Source organism: Camponotus vicinus, unplaced genomic scaffold (assembly GCF_025532165.1).
Source record: "Camponotus vicinus isolate PSW18456_S1 unplaced genomic scaffold, iyCamVici1.0 SCAF_2, whole genome shotgun sequence".
Classification (NCBI taxonomy): Eukaryota; Metazoa; Arthropoda; class Insecta; order Hymenoptera; family Formicidae; genus Camponotus; species Camponotus vicinus.
Genome location: NW_028141956.1, coordinates 2,865,393 through 2,888,335, shown reverse-complemented (window position 1 = coordinate 2,888,335; position 22,943 = coordinate 2,865,393). Strand labels below are relative to the sequence as shown.

Below are 22,943 nucleotides of genomic sequence, written 5' to 3'. Positions count from 1 at the left end.
ATCCTCAGAAATAGATAGATTGCATCAAGACTTCGAAATATATAAAAGAAAAACAAAGGAAAGAGTCGCTAAAACGAGATCAATTACTATCGGTAAATGATTTTATGCATTATTTAGAGGTCATCGATCGATGCAAGCGTGGGCGGAAATCGAAGATTCTTTACGAAATCAGAATATTGGGTTGAAGTTCGAGTCAAAAGTATTTATCCACCTCGTAAAATCTCTCGATCCACTTGTCGATAAAATGAATATCGTGGAAAAATCGCGGATCTGGAAGCTATTACTTCTCGAAAGCTTGTCGAGCATCTTTTAAAGCATCAGTTGATTTTCTAGAGAACCGCACATAAAAATACTTCTTTACGATTCTCAAATTAAGTAATTGAATTTTTATGTAGAATTTTTTCCCATCTTATTAATTGTGAGTCGATTGAGATAGAGAGGGATAAAGTTTTGCCGTGAAACACTTCGATAATAATTTTCCGAACAGAATTCTGTTGTATTATCACGCAACGTTAAAAATCATGATCAACTACGTTGCGTTTGGATTATTTTAAGTGTTATTTCATGTTACACGCAACATTGAATCACTCGTTCTCGGAATAAACAACTTTAGCGGTTCTGGTTCGAGAGATAAAACGAAAGAGAATAAGAAGATATACAATATATTAACACTCACTTGAAAAGTCCTTTCCGTCGAGGAGGGCGGAGTAAGCGGTGAATGATGAATTTGCCGCGTAATTATAGGGGTCGAGGACGGACTCCTGGAGGACGGTGCTCTCGTTTCCCTGGCCTCCCTCTCGCACACCGAGCCCGGTGACCAGATTTCACTTTTCCTGTTGCCGATACTCGACGAGACATCGCTCGGTTTCGTGCTAAGGTTCAATGGCACCTCCTCTTCTGAAACAAAAAGCCGTCCGTCTATTCCGTCATTCATCAAACGCTTGTTTCTCATATTGAACTGACACAGTTTTTTGTTTGAAATTATGCAAAGGGATAAATTTTTTGTTCATATGTAAAAAAGGAAATTATAAAAATCTTTGGTTATTGCATGTATTAAATAGTCTAGTTTACACATTCCAGATTTAATAGAAAAATAAAATTTATAAACAATGCAATCTAATCGAATATGTATCAAATATATATCGAAATAAACCGGTGCATATAAATATTTTTTTATAAGTTGAATATAATTTATAATAGACAGACACATATAAAGTGTCAAAAAATTCCGTATTATTACTCAAATATTACGATATCAAAAAAATAATAATTTTTGATTTTAAAGAAGGGAAAATTTTATAATAGTTTTTGCACGCATATATAGACGTATAGATAGAAATTAATTAGTTGTAATTAATATCCATGCAGCAAAATCAAGCGATGGCTATAAATGAAGTCCCGTGTGACAATGTTGATCGATCGACAGCACCCACTTACCGATAATTACTCGTTAATCGCTCTAAAAAGTTTATAAAAAAAACAGATAAAGATAATTATCGAAATAATTTTATTGATCCTTCTAAAAATTTAACCGTCATCAATGGAAGGTGCTCGATTATTTAACTAATACATTCGTCTTTTTTTCTTTGCACTTATTAAAATTACATATTCAATATTAATCTAATTGTCTCACATAATATATTAAAGAATCAAAGAATTTTTAATTGATGCAATATCCAATTTAATATATCGCAAGAAGAACATTATAAATTATTATTCAAAAAACTATTTAAAAATAGTTAAAAATGATATATTAAATGCGTTTTGTATGATCAGTGTAGCCAATTAAGTAATTGAAAATCATTCTTAGGTATCATTCATTCAGTAAGAGAGGTTTTTTTTGGTCATATGAATTTTTAATTGATGTACTAGAGAGAGATTGACTTAAAAAAACATTCAAATCTCACCGAATTTGGCTTTCTCCGGCGTGCATCTTCGCGGTGATCCGGGACGTGCCGGACTAAGAGGTTCGGAATGAATGGGCGAACAATTTGTAACTGGTGTTGTCTGTTGGGACGGGATTCTTGTAGGTGGGAGCAAAGAATGTGGCAGCAGTAGGCCCATGTGACGAGCCCACCAGGCACCCCCGGATGCTCCGTAACCGCCGTACATCAGTCCACACCGCATATCTGAGACAATAAAGATAACTATATTAAGGAAATGAGTCATAATCCTCGAGTGTAACATTAAATTTACAAATTATGTCATCTTAGAGATTTATTTTGTGATTTGGGGAAGAAAATAGATGATTAATTTAGACAATATTTAAAATGGATCTCATGAGATTCACACACACATTCACAGAAATGATAGATGCATAATTAGGTAAGTAATATTCGATATATTTCTTTTTCATATTTTCCCCCATCGTACTTAAATATAATTTACGCCCTTATAACTCTATTTCCTATTCCTATTTCCTATTCCGTTGTAGTTTTGGCGAATTTGCAAGGTAACGAATTTCGCGGCTTACCTCGCGCGGTGGAGCTGAGTGGTAGATTTTGCAGTCTCAAATCGGGGTTGTAATTTGAGACGAGGGTGAAAGCGCTGAAACGATCGGGGACGGGTTGACAAATGCCCGAAGGTGCATTAACGGAGGCAATGGTGCTCGAACTGCTCCCCGGTACACCTGGGCTCCAAGGTGAGGATGGCAGCGTGATTATGCTTGGACTACCCGGTGGCGAGAGGGTGGCCGGGGGTGACAAGGCGCCCGCCGGAACTCCAACGGGATTGCAATGAAGTTCCGGTTTCATGTGCCAAGTTCGAGGTACCGCTTCTATTACGAGAGAGTAAAAAGCATGGCTTATTATTCGTACCAAAAAACGCACAGGCATAAGATACAAGTGTAATGCGTATGAATAGCAAAATTGATAATTGCAAATTATTGAAAATAACACTTTTTTAGTATATATACTCAAAATACACATATGACGTTTAAAATAATTAAAGCATTTTATATTAGATATAAATTAACAGCGATTTATCGTGATAATTTTTATCACATTTTTTTTCTAAAAACTATTCGAATTCTCATGATCTTTAATAAGTATTAAAAGACTTTCAGGAAATAAATACATTGAATATGAAGATTTTCATTTAATAAATTTGTGTCATTTTAATTTTAATGAATTTATTTATGTGTTACAGATAAAAATTACATAGATAAAAACGAAGAGATGTAAGACAAAAGATACTTAAAATAAAATGGATATCTTTTATTGTTTTTATATAAAATCTCTCTCTTTTATTAAATTTAATAATTATATATAATATTGATTCTTTAAAAAAGTGCCAATGAAATTTAAGATATATGTAAAATTACAATAAACATTATTTTTTTTTAAGTTTTTAACAATTATTTTTAATTATTTACGTCACTTATATTCTTCATTAATTATAAATTAGCCTTTTTATTTCTATTTAATGTCGTTAATTATCGTGAAGCTATAAAAACCCCGCGAAATCTAAAATACGAGCTATAATTAATGTACAAACATGTCCACAGTTGCATTTCGTGAATGCGTTTATTATATACATGAAACATGTTCGTTAACAGAGAAATAAATAATACATGGAGCCTTGGAGTGGATTCTTTCGTGACGTATAAAATCCGATGATGCCAAGCGTCGTGAGCGACGCGATCGAAATTGTTTCGTGCGTACTTGAATGGAAAATGAAAACAGGCTAAATCATGATCTTGATTCTGGTTGTGTTTCAATTAACATATTGAAAGAGTTGCGAAATGATAAGCGCATTACATAACATAAATGTGTGTCTTCCAAATCTATTTTGCATCTTGGAGATATGTAAATACATAATATTTCAAATTGAACGCGCAAATGTGTTCTTGTTTTTATTATTTGTAATGAAAAAAATTGTTACGTTAAAACACTCACAAAACATAATTTTAAAAATTTAAAATGCATAAATTAAAATATCAAAGTTAAAATACTAATTTACTTGTGCAAAATAAGCACGCGAGTAAATTAACGTTTCAACTTTGAATAAAGAAAAATTTAATAAAATAAAAATAGCAATTATGAATCAGCATGATTATAAAAATTTCATAAATAAAAAATTATCATCGATATGATCTTTTCTACATGTGCTTCTGATATACATACGTATATCAGACTTATCGCGATTTAAATATGCTTCATTCGTTTCGTTTTAAAAATTGATTGTGACCCAAGTATCGTAATAATTAAAGGATAATTAATAATAATTATGATACGCGATCTGCGCATATCAAAATTAAAAAGATCATTTATCACAGAAAATTTACACATCTCTCTCCTGAAAATTGAAAGATGCCACGAGTAATTTTCCAAATTACGAGCTCATTGTACGTTATATTCATCTCGTCCTGCTTGATAATAGAGAAAATGGGAAAAAGTACTAGCGGTTATAAAATGAATATTCATAACAGTCACCCAGCCGGGAGATTATTTAAACCGTAATACTGTGGTTTCCGTATCGCACGAAAATCTCGCGCACCGATAAATATACGGGATGTTTATGCTAGTCGCATTTAACGCGAGCTTGTCGGCTTGTTTAATGCATCGTCGGCGGTCGTCGCCGCGTTTCACGTGTATCAGATTCGCGGCGGCAGGGAAAAAAAGCGCGGAAGGGCAGCCGGGAAAGAAATCACAAACGCGGATTGTCGGTCGGTGAAATGAATTATAAATCGTGCGTGCGCGACTCGAACGAACGGACGGACAGACGGACGGACGGAAGAATCGAGAGGCAAGATCTTAATCGCGAGATCAGGCAGATGCGATTGCTTGACAGCTTCGCTCGCGACGAATCGCAATAAAATGCCGCGGCAATCGTTCGGTAGCGCAAACTTGACAGAATAAGGCTTTTGAAAGCGAGCGCCGATTAGCGATCAGATGATCTTGCTGCGGCATGCATTGTACAGAGGTTGCTCTTTGCCATTATATTACAATTATATTACAATTATATTACGTAATGACATTGAGCTTTTTTGATTTTTGCTCAGATGACACACTCAAAGAATTTTTTTTTTTGGTCACGGCATTTTGATGAATTTAGTGTGCATTTTTCAGAAGAAATTATATGCTCTCTAAAAGTGAATCAGTGTATTATCACTGTAATCAGTGCTGTACTTATAACTGCTTGTAATCAGTGAGTATTTACTGTTTTTCAGTGATAATACACTGATTCAGTCTAGTGAAAGTAGTATATATACTACTTTCACTAGACTGAATCAGTGTATTATCACTGAAAAACAGGAAATACTCATTGATTACAAGCAGTTATAACTTAATCAGTGCTGTACTTATTAGTGATAATACACTGATTCACTTTTAGAGAGTGTAATTTGAGATTATTATTAAATATTCTAATTTTTATGAAACGCGTTAATTTCTTAATTTGTTTTTAATTTCAGAAACAAATACATAATAATATATATAATAATTATTATATACGTAATATTATAATTATTATAAATATAATTATAATTATAATTATAACAGATAATAATTATAATATAAAATCTCTCTTATGTTATATAATCTTGTTATATAATTTTATAAATGGAGATTTTATAAAATTCTTTAATAGAAAATAATAATTAATATAAAAACTTACATATATATCATAATAAAAAGGAATTCTCTTCCAACTCTAACAAATTACAATTCAAATAATCTGACAAACTAAAAAAAAAACGATTGCAGTTGCAACAAAGTGCAATTTCTTGTTAGCGCAGATAATTTGTAAACCACGCGATGCGTGAGCGAAAATAGAAATGCATAGCCATTTTGCGTGAAACGATGCGTCGGAAAGCGTTGATAATCCACGAGGTAAATCACTGGCTCCAAGGTTCCACTGCATTGATAAGAATCGCGTCCGCATAAACTACGACTAATAACCGCTACTCGTTGTTTGAATAAATCTGTAATGCGTTCGTACGAGCCGCATTCCTACATAATTCATGCGCCGGCAGCGAAAAATATTTATTACTCGCGTTACGTTACCATAGATATAACAGCGCGCGATGCAATTTTCTGCCAATCATCGACGAATGTTTATTACAAATGTGTTATTTTATCGAGCTTTTTGGTGAGCGAATTAAAAAGGGAAACGAGCATGAAGCAGTCCATATATGAAAAAAAGCACTCAGCCGATAAAGATCATAATTTTTTAATAAACGCATTAAATGATGATGTAATAAAATAAGAAAAAAAATGCGTAAGAAGCAGATTAATCGAAAGTCATCAATCTTCATCTCGAATCTATTAAGTTATAAAAAAAATTAGAAAAAATTAATGTAAACGATAAATATATGAATATTTCATTTATTAGATCATATGTATTGTATTCTAGAAAAATAATTGAGAAATATATTTATATAAATTATCAATAAGGTCTATTTCCAAATTGATTTGTTAGTTTCATGTGAGTGTGTATACATGTATATATGTGAAAGATAAATTAAAAATTGAATTATATTGTAATATTATAATATTAATATTATAATTGAATTATATTATAATAGAAATAAAAATTGAAATTGCAAGATGCAAATAATGTATGATTTGAAGGCCAATTGCAAAGAGAAAATCATATACATAGAATGATGCTGAAGAGATTTTGCACAGAAATAAGGAAAAATGCAGGCTCGAAATCCCACGACTTTTTTCGCTACAGGAAGTTTTCAATGATTTGTGTCGAAAATTCGAGAGATTCGGATTAGACGGATATATTTTAACAAGTGAGAATAATTTAACGATACATTACGCTCCGCATTTATAGATTGTTATCATCCATGAATCATGTTGTCCACAAATAAGAGCTGCCCTGTTTGTTGCTCGCGTGTGAGAATAAATCATAAATGTCGCGAATAGCCGATTTCCTACTAACATTTTCAACTATGTGGCAATCAATAAAGTATAAAAAACAATGTCAAGCACAAGCATTAAAAATATTATTCTCGTAAAATCCCCCAACCAATATAACTGCAACGTATAATATATGTGCGTAACAATTGTATTTTTTATAGATATAATAGTCGATGATTTATCGCAATTAATTATTATTAATTAGGCAGTATAAATAAAGAAAAAAAGAGAAAGAAAAAATAAATGTATATCCATGAGAAATATAAATATATCAGATGATTACAAATATTTTTTCGAGTGTTAGCATTCAATCATCGTTGAATTTGCAGATACAACAAATATCTTTAAAAGCGAATGATAACTGATGGTATTTTCACAAGCTTCAATACCTAAGAAATTTGAGAGAAATAATAATAACGAACTGCACTGACAATATGCGATAATCGGTGCAATAATAAAAATCTTCGATTAATGATGAAGATTGATCGATTCAACGCTCGGTCCCACTTGTGGAAATACCTGTCGCTTTGACGAATTCGATACATTAACTGCGTCATTTCTTAATTTCACACTTAAGATTTAACGCATCCATGCAAAGTAAATTCCGAGTCAATGAGTCGTTCGTTTTCTTATCACCGTAATCAGTAAGAATGAGAAGAAATTCTTCTAATTATGAATTCATCACTTCTCTCTGATTCGTAATATTTTCGTAAATGCGGAAAGAGAGAGAGAGAGAGTTTTCACACGAATTTCTGAATCCCGAAATTTTCATTTATAGTGAACATAATTACTTTGATAGACTTTCTCTTTTCCTCTTTTTCTCTTGTTTTTCATAAATTTGCACATAATAATAGTTACATCAGATCCAGTAATAGATAATGAAAATATATCCGCTAATCACACACAAACCAATTAATTAATTAATGATAACCTAGTATTTTAAGCTTTACAAGAGGCCAATCCTGTTTGCTCGTTAATTACGAAAATAACTTTCGTCGCAGCTACTTGTACGAAATCTCGAAAAATAATCATGAATATTTACGCGAAGCCTTGATTAAAAGAACTGTATGAACAAGTGTCAGATGTTCTTCTCCGAATCTCTTAAAGACGGATTTTTGTCAGCTAATAACAAGTTATACATGAGTGTGTTGTCGCTTCATCTTTGAACAGAGATATAAGCACCTAATTTTTACTTTCAAAATTAATAAATTCCAATTTTAATAACTACTCATTCTTCGATAGTATGATTCGATTGATATTGTAATGAATCCAATGTAATATATGAATTCAATAAATCCATTAATGTAAATTTAAATTTAAAATTAAAATTTAAAAAATCTATCTATATGTTTCTATTAAAAAAGATGACAAATAGAATAACTATAACATTTGCATTTAATTAAATAATTATTTGATTATTAATGTTATATGTCTTCTAGTTTTAAGTAAATTGTTTACAATCGAGCTTAGAAATATTCAACACACATGTACTAAAGAAACCTCTCAAAATGTCGAATTTTTATTTAACATAATTAAAAAATTATTTATATTTCCTGCAAAAGAGAGTAATTATGTTAATGTTTTATATATTTTTTAACATAGTAAATAGCTGCGTGTATATTAGCCATGATTTTTTATGCAAGGAGTCAAAGTTCAATGATGTTTTGGAAATTTACACGTGTTTTTAACAGTAATATTTGCATTCAATTAGGTGTTTAAAATACAGCTATTCTAAGTAATGCATCGTGCTTTGGTTATCACCGTTCGGCTTATCCAGTGTAGCCTTTTCGCTTTCGTGATTACGAATGATGTACGCGCGTCGCAAAAATCTTTCATTTATTTAAGAAAATGTTTGTAGCTTCCATAAACTTGCATCTAATTTTAATCTTAAATATCAGATTAGGAAATAGAGATACGTAAGTGGAATAAATATAATTTTATAGTATATATCTAAGATGGCAACGTACATAAAATATTCGGTAACAAAGCTGCTTGAAATTAGCACATGATATTTTCTGAAATAATTCTTCGCTTGTAAAAATGTCAAAAAAGTCAGTAGTTTTTATGCGTGATAAAATTAAAAAAGATTTATTCTTCGGAATAAAATGTTTATTGCGTGTTTTTAAAAATCTACAAAATGAGTCAACTAATATTCTGAAATTAGAATCGCAGTGTTTGCTTTTCGAACACGCACACAAAAAGACAAAAATCGAGAATCCAAGTCGTTAGAACAGATTGTGCAAATATACGTAATCTGTGTATTTCTTATGAAAAAGTTACACAAAATTTTATTAAGACCGATATATATATGTATGACATTTGCAGATGTGATTTAACGGCGAAAATATGTCGCGACGAAAATGCAATGAATGATTTTGACACTTCTTAAATATTGAAAATAAATCACTCATGAAACATGCGACGATAAAATGCATACGAGATAAGGTAAACACAAAAGCCAACTGAAAATTTTTAAATGCATGCGATAAATCAGCTCTTATTCATTGAATAAACACGATAATACGAATTGAGACAAAACGCATAAACGGATTTCAATTATTATAACAAGTATTATTACATGATAAAAATGCAAATGTATTTGTTTATGTGCTTCGCGTTATTTAAAATGTTAAATACGAAAATAGTCGGTTCAAAATATTATGACGAAGAGAAGAGAAATTCACACGGAGAGGACTGTAATATTTAAAAAAAATATAAGATCAGGTGCAAATTAGCGAAAAGAGACACAAGTGATTACTTCTGATAAGAGTTGCGATTGACGTCGTGGAAAGTTACGCGAAAAGTTAATCTTCCTTAATTCTTTAAATCAGCATCATGATACGATGTCAATGTCAGAAATCGAATTCATATCATTTTGAACAAAAAAGTATTAATGATTAATGAGATACATATATTATGAGATACACATGCCACTCTCTTATAGTATCGATGTATTCATTTCGTACAAATAAATATAAATTTCTTATTATGATCGTTAATGTTTTTTACTTGAATAACTGATTAGCAAATTTGAATAAATCGACCAGCATTAAATGAAAAATTTTCGACATACAATTCAAGTTTTTCCATCTGGAAATTATATGTATGTCAAATTTCAATAAAATTTTGTGAATCGCGAAACGTGAAACATCTGAAGATGTTAATATCACAAAATTTTTCGTATTATTACTAAAAATTTAATTCTGCTCCTTTAATGCTTACATACAAATTTGACAATTGATTATAAATTAGGTATATTATCTACAAAATAAATATAAACTAGCTCTCGATAAATCAATATACGCGCAAGAAAATATACGATAAACAAGATCATTGTGTTGACCAAAATGTACCAGCGACTAAGTTAATCAACGAGTGTGCCACATGTTAATACGTCGGTTTGACCTGGTTAGATGGTTTCAATCAACATTCGCTGTATTTGGACATATCAATCAAACCCTGTACTCACCACACATCACGTTCAGGTGTCGTGACAAGAGCGATGCGCTAAAATTCTACGGCGTTCATATGGAGGATCGCACACTATATCGGTTCCCCTGATGCGTGTCCGACGCGTATCACACAAATTTTCCTCCAGCAAACGTCAAACTTCCGACACACGTCGTTTTCGCACAGATACCGGTCGCGGAAACACGCGTGCGCTCGAAAAACGCGGAATCGAGTCTCTCGAACGACGTTGAAACAGGTCCCGCTCGGGCAGCCGAGTCTTCTCCTTCCAGAAGTGATCCACGTGGTTCATCAAGGTCGACCGTGGCGAATGTAAACCACCCGGATCCCAATCTTTCTTCTCCGCTACTTCGACTTCCCTCGATCGTAACTTCAAAGAAGATGCGAGAGACTTTAAAAAATCCCTTTGCAGAATCCCTCTAATGTCAATGATGAGGTTCAGCTGATTCCTCTTCTTGCTTTTCGCGGCTGTCGGGGCGACCGCGTATGATTCAAGTCAAGCGACGAGACCAGCGACTAGGTAGCGACTACGATTGCAGGTAACCGTGGATGTCTGAGCGAAGGAGCTTTTTCCCTCTCGGAGCGTCCTGAATAAGAGCAGGACCCCGACTGACCCCGGTGTGGCCGAGGAGGGCACGCACGGTCTCTCGCGTGCGTGCGTTGTGCGTTGCCTGTCGGCTGTGGCTGGCCTGTAGAGGCTTCCCCTTACCTGGCCTCTCTCCGGGTTTCACTCTTCTCTCACCTGCGCATCGGCCTCGTGTGCTACCTGGAGGCCACGCCCACCGGCGTCTCCGTGGTAGGGACACGAAGGGGATGATGATGACGCGCGCGCGCATCTTCCCCCGTCATGTCCGAGAATCGCGCATATTCCGGTGAAGAAACACAATGTACAGGTAAGAATCTCCCCACCAGCTCGCGATAGAACGCGAGATGCGCTCTAAGCATCGGCGATGGGCGGTGGTTTCCTTCCCCGCGGAACAGGAAGGGGGTTCGGGATGCGAGTGTTTCGTTTTGTATCAGTGTCAGGACGATATGTTTAATAGCGGATTAATTCCTCTCCGAGGAGGGGGCGATACTGGAATTAACGTCACGATGGATGTATACGATACTTGCGTACTTCCGTTGGAATGTGACGCGATCATTTCGCGCGACACGTGTCGTATAGATCATTGGATGGATAATTAGCGGTCTCTACATCCCACGCATAAACGATTGAATGTCGCGGTTTGTTCTTCAATTCAAATTGTTCTCCGCTTACTTTGCAATTGAAATTTCGCAACGTATGTTCGATTTATGCCGCAATAGTACGTGATAGATTCGAGCATAGTCTGTGTGATATGTATGTGTATGTATTTTGATTGCACAAGATTATATATTTTATATAAATTATATAAGCTAATTATATCAAATATATAATATATTTATATCAAATATATAATATATTTTCGTGTATTTTTACATATTAATTGCAATAATTTAATTAACGTATCAAATATACAGAGAATTAAATCATTATCGTTATAAATAGCGACAATTGAGATTTGGAAGCAATAGTTTGCATATGTATATCGATAAATCCGTCAATCAAATCTAATATTTAACTCCAAATTGATTAATAAAGGATCGTTCAATAATTTAATTTATTATAATCTATCGTTTCTGCTGAGTATAAAAAATATGCCATATTTAAAATATTCTTCTAGACCGCATATTTTTCACAGCAATCGCTATTTTTTATGTATTTTATTTTATCTCATTAAAAACAATATATTACAAATATGCGATATTATTGTCAATATAAATCGAATTTTACCTCTATATTTGGATATCTTCCGTTATTAAATTCGTGAATTATGCTCCTGGTTATCTTAAATATTATCTAGTGTCACGACATTAAATTGCAAGACATATTCGAATAACTAGATATTGAATAAAATACATTAGTTTGAAATAAAATATATTATGCTGCTATCAGGATGATGCTGATATATATATATATATATATATATATATATATATATATATGTATTTCTTTTTTTTCATTAAGAAATAATGCTCTGCAATTAGGCGTGAATTATAAAAAAATCCTATAAACATATATCATTAATATACTTAATTATATATTTAATTTTCATAATTTTTCGAGGGGTAAACCGCTGATCAAAATTATGTACACTAATGCCTACTAATGCCCAATTCCTGGGCATTACTGCTAAATTTTTAAAATTTAATAATTTAAATTTTAATAAATTTAAAATTATTATTTGGAAAAAAAGACTTAATGATACTTTAATAACGTCCATAATACGCATTAATACTTCAATAAAACCTAATAATGCCCAAGTAATGCCCAAGCAATGCCCAGTAATGCCTCAAATTTGTACACCGCAATGCCCTCAGCGGTTTACCCCTCGTAATTTTTATAATATATTTAATATTCAATGATTTCATCGGATCTTATCTTATAATCATTTAATATTTTTATGCTCGAAATGACAAGTAAAATCGATTAACTGGAAAACTCAGGCTCTCTCATTGATATCCCATATAGTGTCCTAGATACTCTTGCCTAATTACATCGAAATAAATAAATACTCGTGCTGGAGTAATATTGGAAGAAAATAAAAGAGTGATCCGGAAAATATTTGTCATATTGACAGAGTGCACGGTCCATGATCTAAAATCCCATCGTCCATCTTAACTCGAGGCATGAATGCAGATGCGACTTCATCACGCCAATAGGCATCCTCCGGAGCAGCTGTGCGCGCGCACAAGATATTCTCTGTTAGATTTCATTCGGCAAGCCACCTCACCTAGAGTAGGAGAGAAACCGAGTGCGTCGGCGCCGTTTGTCGGCATCACTTTATTGGCTGCTCTCCTAGGAGAGAGGCGAGTAGCATGGCGTTGCTCGAATCTACCTAGATGAAGAGGGGCGCTATGCCAATGCGCGTGATAACCTTGGGATTTTCAATATATCGCGATGCGCTGAGAAGTGACAGCTGCCAACTCGAAACTGTCGGATCTAGGTCAAGATTGTGTACCACTCGTCAATTGACACCCTGGGCTTTTGCACATGCTTATTTTATGTAATAGTTGAATAGATATTGAGATGAAGATCCTCAAATCAGATATTACATCGAAAATCGCAATCAAAATCATTTTTGACATCAACATTAAATATAGCTCGTATGGGTCTTAGGAGCGGAAGAAAATAGGTTTAATTATCATATATTTTTGACCATGTGTATAATATGTTGATTTATTCGCAAAATGCAACTAGGAATATTTTGTAACTATTTTATATATATTTGATATATATTTATATTTTTATATTATAATATATTATAATATAAATATAAATATATTATATTATAATTGTTATAATAATTATTATAATTACATATATTATATATTATAATATATTATTTATATTTTTATATTATAATATATTTATATTTATATATTATAATATATATATATATATATATATATATTTATATATATATAATATATTATATATATATTATATATATATTTTTTTATGCAAATATAAACGTAAATCAAATTAGAACAAGAAAAGACTTAGGACCGTGGCGTAAGGTGACAGTACGGAATGACAATTCAAAAAATTAATAATTCTAAGACAGAACCACGTATGTTAAAAAATAAATTTAATAAGGAAAAATGTCTGTCAGAGAAAATATTTTTCCTTATTAAATTTATTTTTTAACATACGTGGTTCTGTCTTAGAATTATTATTTTTGTGAAATATTATTTTTTGAATTGTCATTCCGTACTGTCACCCTACGCCACGGTCCTAAGCCTTTTCTTGTTCTAATTTGAGTTATTATCATACGGACTGTTAACTCTTATTTGTTTTTTGTTTTTATAAACGTAAATATTTCTCCATAACAAAAAAATTAAACTACTTTAAACGATAAATGGTGTGACAGTGACATAATAATCGCTATAGAAGGCTCTAGGTCACTAAAAAGCGGACATGTGTGTGATATGGGATATCGCGGAACACAAGAGATTAGTAGACATAATGATCGGGAACGGAAAATGCGCAACCCAGGGTAGTTTAATTACTTACTCGGTAATGAAGGAAAAATTCTATAATTGCCACGCTGTTATCTGAACGCAATTTTACTTAATGGAAAAATACAATGGTTTCGAAAAGTGGACCGATTACTTTTGTGATGCAAGACGTTGACGATTCACATTTGCTCGAGCGACGCAGTAATATTCCTTTCTTGTTCATTTCGAGTCGAATCTTGATTAAGCTTTAAATCCCTTTAAATATCTTAAAAATATATATCTTGACGATATAACGATATAACTCCTCGATATAACTTGACACTTTGAATTCAAAAAGATAATGCTATATTTTAGAGATAGATTTTATTTCTCTTGGCCTCTTTATTTTATTTGCCTCACAATATTGTTCTACGAAGATGAGTGAAATATTTTTGCGATACATGTTGCCTATGTTTGTCCGGCATATATATATTGTCGGAAACGGTTAAAATATTACACATCTTGCGGAAGTAATGTTTGCCATTAGTTTGCGGCGGGTTTTCAAATAAGCGCAGTTAATCACGTGCATTCATTGCGTAAAGTCTCATTAACCGGCGTTATCATCACCTTCACCTGGTTATTAGCCGGACAGATAACCCTCAGTAATTTGTGGCATAAGAAATATAAAATTGAAAAGAAAAAGGCTTAAAGAGTATAACTTGCGATTCGTTTTACGAATCGCCGATTTAACAAATCTAAATAACATAGCAATTTATTGCAATAAATAAATGCTTTTTTAGAGACTTTAATTCATCTTCGTAGAAAAATATTACGAAGTAAAAGAATTGACAAAATATAAGAAAAAAATACAATTGACAATTAGAAAAAAATGTCTTTGAATGCAATTTAACATATTGTCCCTCAAAATTGAAAGTATCAAATTATATTGAAGACTCTTCTTAAGACGTTGGAATTTAAAGAAGAGTTGTATATAAATTTTAATGATAGTTATGTAACGTATTATCTAAAAATTAGCATTTCATAAAAAATTGCATCGATAAAGGAATGTATAAATTTCGAAAGTAATCTTTTTTAATCGTAAAAACAAAAGCAGCCACGTTACGTTTCGATTTGACAATTAAGTACCTATTGTCTTGCATATTAATGCGAGGCTAATTTGCTTGTGACGCGAATCGTCGCATGTATCACGATCGAAGAGAAGCATCCTTCTTTATCGTCGTATCTTCCCCTTGCGTCTCAACCCATCGCGACGCGCGATGAATGCACGTGTGTATCGATGTACAATACAGACGGAATTAGCATTGGCGCTGTTGGAAAACTGGGTAAACAGCTGTGCGAACACAATGCGACCGCCTATTTCCTTTACCTTGCCTCTCCACCTCGTTGCTCTGCCCTTTTCATCTTCCTCGCTTCATTCACGCTTCTCCTGGAGATATCGCGTGCATTAAAATGCAGGGCGAGAATTGCATCGAGATTAATCGGTTTTAAATTAATTAGTTTAGTCCTAAAATAAGTAAGTTAAAGAAATTGCAATAGATTTGCTTACAATCAAGCGCATTTTTAGAAAGATTTTCCATGTAAATTATTATATAATAGGTTTGAGAAAGCAAATGTTGAATTAATGTATAATATAAAAACAATATTTAGATGCAACAATTAATAATTTGTTCAAATTTTATAGATATTATTTTATCCATAAAAGTATACTATGAAAGCATATATAACATTTGACTTGCTGGATTTCATCGTTACAGCATTCACACATGTTTATGAATCATTCCGTATAGGTATCGATGTATTAATTAAATATTAAATTAATAAATTGAATACAATTATAGTGATACACATTAAATAGATACTATGATCTTCTTAGTAGACATTTTTTAAAAGGACTGGGTTATTACGAAAAAATAAAATATCATGTAATACGATGGATAAAATACTAATTATTGCGAAATAGCACAATTAGTAAAAAAGTATTAATAAAAGTTATGATATGCAAAAACAAAAACTTTTGCAATTGCAGATAGCACCACAAATAGAATCAAAGCAAAACATAAATAAAAAGGTATAATTATTTTATTAATTTTTTCTTAAAAATTAGTTTTCTTTCTAAATTAAAGCATTTTGCAATTTAATACGTTAAAAACCTTGCTGAGATAAAAGAATGAATTAGTTTTAACATATTATTTATTTTTTAATTTATAATTTTTTATTGGATCTTTCTTTCTCTCTCTCTTTCTCTCGATTTACTAAACATTTTTGATTAAACAATTTGTGTTGATTAAAGCAAGCACTGGTGCAATTCGATTTTCATTTCAATCTCACTTTGCAAACGTTAACGAAACAATTTTGTCACACATTGTTGTTGAAGTTATTTTAAGCTCACATTGATATGAAACAAGTGTCTTCAAGAAAAAAATTGCGTGAGTGCTTACTATTAATAATTACCATTATAATCGCTACGATATAGCTATTGCAGCAAATGGAAATCGTCTCGTAAATAAAGTCCTTCTTGGACATCTAATTATAAGCTTATATGGGAAATCGCGATCGATTCCGATATCACATTCATGCAAGGACATTGACATTGCGAAGGGACTTTTTGAAATGAGTCGCAATAAGTTCTGCTAATTACAATCTGCGTTATTCACATATTCAGATACGACTTAATTTGGCGTATAAAATTTATGATTTCCCCGGAATTGAAATAATATCGATAAATTCGCAGAAATTAACATTGTGCATCAAATGCACTGTTTTATGCTCCGAAACAAGAAAGGCAATTACAAATAATACTATTATAATTGCAATGTTAGAAGTAGTTGTTTTTTTATATCTTGTAGTTGTTTTTTTATATCTTATAACAGAAGAGGTTTGCTGCTTTCAACTTTCTAGTATTTATGCAAATGAGTACGAGTATCGAAAATGCGGGTAGTTTTGAAAATAAGCAATGCTAATTTAGTCATAGCACGTAAAATAAAGTGTATGGTGGGCTTATAAAGAGTAATAATTTTTATTTTTGGGAAAGAATATGAGTTTCACCCAATGAGTGTAAAATAATTTGTTGATTATTGTAAGAAAAAAATTGCGTGAGTGCTTACTATTAATAATTACCATTATAATCGCTACGATATAGCTATTGCAGCAAATGGAAATGTCTCGTAAATGAAGTCCTTCTTGGACATCTAATTATAAGCTTATATGGAAAATCGCGATCGATTCCGATATCACATTCATGCAAGGACATTGACGTTGCGAAGGGACTTTTTGAAATGAGTCGCAACAAGTTCCGCTAATTACAATCTGCGTTATTCACGTATTCAGATATGACTTAATTTGGCGTATAAAATTTATGATTTCCCGGAAATTGAAATAATATCGATAAATTCGCAGAAATTAACATTGTGCACCAAATGCACCAAATGCACCAATTACCACGCGGTGAAATTAAATGCGAAAATTAAAATAATTTCACGAATAAAACAATTAATAAGTTTAAAAATCTTATTTTTGATGGGCTCTATAATGTATTAAGGTGAATGGAGAAAATATGATTACATAAAAATTTTCTTTCATTCTCCTGTATGACTTCTATATACATATTAAAAGATTTTACAATTTACAAATATATTTTTTGTAAATTATTATACATAATATTTTCTGAAATATAAATAGAATTTTTTTTCTTTTTAAAAGCCTTATAATTTATGTAACATTTGAAAAAAATAATTATTAAGATTTATTTACAATTATTAATACTCAATATAAACAAAGAAAGAGTTCCATAAAAAAGAGAAAAGTATTATTTTTTAAATCCGGTAGCTACATAAAAGCTTCACTCATCTTTGCAAGAAAGAAATCGATTTTGTATTATTCGTCAGGAAAAGAGAACAGGAGAGATCTGTTTGCGGTTATGTACACAGAAGGGCACAGAAAGAATGGTAAAGAAGCGTAGTTTCCAAATAATACGTTAAACTAATATAAGACTTTTTTTACATTATATAAAATGTATTATTATATTATTTGTTGTGTGTGTGTATGTATCAGTGTATTTTCCAAAATGTCTTATATATTTAATGAAAGTTTCAATAAGATTTTACTGAACGCTAGTTAAACATACACATAATATTTACTTAAATATTACAATATTCACTTTTAACTTATATAAAATCCTTTTTATTAAATATTCCTATATGTGTATTAGAATTAATTTTTAAATATATATAAATAAAATGTTAGTAAAATTTCGGATACTTTCTTTACCGAATAATTTTGTAATATAAAAAAAATTTATATAAAACGCACAAAACCTACTTAATTAAAAAAACTAATTGAAAAATATACAATATTTCACAAAACAAATAAGCGAGATTACAAGTATTTATTCACATAATTATTGCTACATCGTCCGCTGCTTCTGCTATGCAAATTATTAAAGTATCTATCGAAGTTTAAAGTACAAATAATGAAGAACATCGGAAAAGGAAGAGAGAGCATGTCGAAATAGCGAATGTCACACACATTGACGTTAGGCGGACAGATAACGGTCGTCGATTTCGGAATTTTTGTTCGCACGGTCTTTCATCCCGTTATCGCGAAGTTCTTATTTCGGGACGCTTACACAATGTATCGTTCGCCATTCATGTCTGCGAAGTGATAACTACCGCGAACGGAGTTCGGAAGGAAGAAGGCGTTCCCCGATGGAAAGTATCGGCAAGAAGAAGCGGCAGAAAGTGACGTCGGGACGAGCCGCGGGAAATTTCAGGAGACGCCTACCTCAAAGAGAAACGAAAAGGAAGAAAATAGAAATAACACGTCCGTTACGTGTTTACCGTTTCGGTAGGACGCTCCGCTTTGTGAGCCGACGCCAGGAAGCATGAATGAGCGTTCATGCCGCAGACTTTCCCGCCATATCGGTCGATGAGGATGCGCGAAATCTCTCTCCTCGAAAACCTCGACAGAAATCGAGGCGAAAGAGGGCAAAATTGCACGCGATCCTTTGAGCGGGTACAGTGAATTGAAAAAGTCTAGAGTATCGTCATAACAAATGGATGTTATAAGCGGATTTTAAGTAAGTCTAATTCTTTTAATTGATATTTTTTCAATACAAATTGCTACGCAAAATTATATGATTTATTTGATTCTGCAAATCGAGATTAAAAATTCAAAATGTAATAGACAAAAAAGTGACATATAATTGACATTGTTGATTAATTTCTTTTTATATAAATCTATAAATATATATAAATATACTTTACGATTGCTGATATTTAAGAAATGATTGATTAAAGTAGCAGTCTAGATTTTTAAGCTTTGATTGAAACTTTTATATTCCCCTATCATATCTCTTTTCCTAGATAAATTTTTACACAAAATGATTCTTTTTTTTTAAATTAATGATAATTTTATATTTATATTTTGTATACAAATTATTTATAATTATAATTTTTGTATAAAAATTATTTATAATTATACATAATATATATAAGCATCGCAATCAAATCTTTCTTACAAAATCTACGACCTTCATTTATTGAAAATAAATTCATTTATTATAAAATATATTAAGAGAGATATAATACATTTGAGATCAGGGACGATCTTAGGCCGGAGTGTACACGATTGTATTTTCCAACCATACGAGGACATCCTTTGTTGCGGGTAAGTGTGCAAGTACTTGCGGCCGATGCGTGATGTGCGGTGGTTCTTCTTCTTCTTTATGTACCATAACTCGCGGCTGCAGCGGATCACAGCGATGCGATTCCGCCGTCGCTTTCGCAACTCACGGGAAGTTTCGCAATTCTACCCATTTGGCCGGGTGGCCCGAGACGATTCAAGCTATCGTGCCAATTCCGGATGCCCTCGTTTCCCGGACTTGTGTGACCGGAAATCAGTCGAGAGGGCCGTCGCTTCTCTCCTCTCTCCCGAGATGAGATATCTCGGGCGGAGGGGACGGCATGCACAATTGTTCGTCCCGTGTGGTCAATTTTATACATTTGTGTGGCTTGCTTCCCAAAAGATTTCCGAAAGACCAATACAAAGTTTTACGCGAATTAGGTTATTCAGACAAAAAATTCACCGCTGGTCTTTTTTTTATATCAAAAGAGAAGGAGAGTATTATAAATTATTTAAAAAATATATATATTTAATGTATTATATTCAAATATAAAATATATTTTTTCTAAAATATATTTTATATTTAGATATAATATATTAAAAAATATATATATAATATAAAAAAAATATTAATTCTTTTAAGACAAAGTTACAAATAATATTTTATTTACTTTTTAATTGTAAACATTGGAAATTTTGACATATCTATATAACTATGGCAGGGATTTCGAATGAAACAATGTCTCGTTGCAAAGATGAGTTTATCAGAAATTTTTTAATGATGGATTATTAATGTTGAAGCCTCGAAAGCACAGTTGTGGAAAGAAGGGCAACAAACAGTAAAATGAGGAACGCAATTTCGATGATAACTGCCGCTCGTTAACGTAGCGGCACCCAGTAATAAACCTTCGTGGCTCGGCGTACGATCGAGATTTGTCTCGGATTGTAGCCCTTAATCTCTCATCGCGATCCCTGGATCGCTCTGGAACGAAACTCTCGTTGCAGGTGCAAGCGGGAATGGCTAATAAGTCCGGATGGCATTGGCGGCAAAGGGAAAAGGAATACCAAGTCGCAATAAGAGGAATAATTAATAATAAGTGCGGTTTAATTATTGATCGCGCGGGATGAATGATTCATTCGTGAAGTCCATTTTTCATTTTTAATTAATTTAATCTGACGTATCGCAGTATGCCCTAAGAATTGTCGTCCTTATCACGACAATGCCTAATTATAAATATGCAGATGACGATGTAATATGAAATCCGTGAAAGAATTTAAACCATGGAATAAATTATGGAGTTTGGAAAATTTGCTTATTTTTTAAACTGTATATATTATATAAATTATATATTTAAAAATCTCTTCCGTAAAAAATTTGTTTTCAATAATCAGAAACATAAATAGATAAATAGATAACATGAATAGAATTTTTATAACAATTCTATAATAAATTCATGTTATTGTAATAATATTGCAATTTTAAAATCATGTATCTCATGGCGCTAAATTAAAGATATACTCTCTAAAAGTGAATCAGTGTATTATCACTGAAAAACAGTAAATAGTCACTAATTACAGCAGTTATAAGTACAGCACTGTAAATCAGTGATATTTTATTGAAATAATTAGTTAATAATTTTGACTGTTTCAATCAGTAATAATATTTCTTTTGTTATTGTCAGTAATATTAAACTACAATTCATCTCTCTATCTATTTCATATAAAATTAAAAATTTTATTTATATTTACTAAATATTTATTATATTAAAAATTTTATTTTATTTATAATATTACATACATATTGAACTTGCTATTTTAAATAGATAACGAACGAATAATTTTCATTAAGTCGCAGGACATTTATTTGTCCGACTCATAAGATCGATTTAATATCTGAAATTAAATCGAAGTAATATTTTTAATTTTATCTGTCGCTCTTTGCAAACTTTATATAATTCTTATGACTAAAACTAAATACGAGAGAGATAGCGATCGTAGCGGTAAACAAACGAACTAGCGATTACTGGTTTTACAGTGAAATTTACTGGTTTTACAGTGAATTTTATTTTAACTGACCATAATCAGTGAGATATAAGATAAAATAACAAAAAAATAAGCGTTTCCACTGAAAATCAGTAAAATACTCACTGATTCTCAGTGAAATCTTATTTTACTGTTTAAATTAGTGATATTTTCACTGATTCACATTTTTAGAGAGTACATTTATTTAATTTTGTAAACAAAATTTATATAATATAATAATATGCAATTTTTTTTAAATTTATATAATTAATAATATGCAAATATTGTATAAAATTTATGCAACATTATATTGTATAAATCTGCAATATTACAATATTGTATAATATAATTGCATATAATATAATGATATTGCAATCTTATAATATTTATACGATATAATAATATTGCAATTTTATACTATTATATAATTGTGTATGTTATTATATATATAATATACAATATACAATATTATAATATAATAATAAATAATATAATAATATAATAATATTGTAATTTTATAATATTATATAATATTTGTACAATATAATAATATTGCAATTTTATAATATTGCATAATATTTATCTCATGGCGCTAAATTAAAGATATACATTTATTTAATTTTGCAAATAAAATTCTACGGAAACGTAATAATTAAATATCAATGTACGATTAAATTTCTGAGATACACTTTATCGGGTAACATAGTTGCGGTGTGCCGAAATGACAAATAAATATTTATCACTGCCTTTTTCTGGCATATTAATTTACAAAGAGCAAGAAGCATAATAACCGTCTTTAATGACCGGTTTCCCGTTCGGCCGGAGACGCTGCCGTCGAACTTTAATTCTTATCTGCATCGAGCAAAGCTCCCCGATGTCGCGGCACAAATTACATTCCCGCCTTATCTCTTCGGCGTTATATAT

The 22,943-nt window shown here is 31.6% G+C and overlaps 1 protein-coding gene and 1 long non-coding RNA gene across 5 annotated transcripts in view; one reads left to right on the top strand and one right to left on the bottom strand.

The window, feature by feature from the left end:
- LOC145966138 (uncharacterized) overlaps positions 1-2,143 on the top strand; it is a 67,683-nt gene extending 65,540 nt beyond the window's left edge. The window contains exon 3 of the long non-coding RNA XR_014436974.1: positions 2,031-2,143. This is a non-coding gene — a long non-coding RNA (uncharacterized LOC145966138). The remainder of the gene's footprint in view (positions 1-2,030) is intronic.
- Positions 1-22,943, bottom strand: part of LOC145966136 (uncharacterized) — a 111,212-nt gene that overhangs the window by 23,607 nt on the left and 64,662 nt on the right. The window contains exons 1-4 of one of the 4 annotated variants that reach the window (XM_083089959.1): positions 10,339-11,029; positions 2,474-2,776; positions 1,908-2,129; positions 677-897 (exon numbers count right to left, since the gene is read on the bottom strand). In XM_083089959.1, coding sequence (XP_082946085.1) covers positions 677-897; positions 1,908-2,129; positions 2,474-2,776; positions 10,339-10,345 — 753 coding nt within the window. In that variant the 5' untranslated portion in view covers positions 10,346-11,029. Of the gene's footprint in view, positions 1-676; positions 898-1,907; positions 2,130-2,473; positions 2,777-10,338; positions 11,030-22,943 lie in introns of those variants that run through there. The other 3 variants (XM_083089958.1, XM_083089957.1, XM_083089960.1) reach the window with 3 other exon arrangements.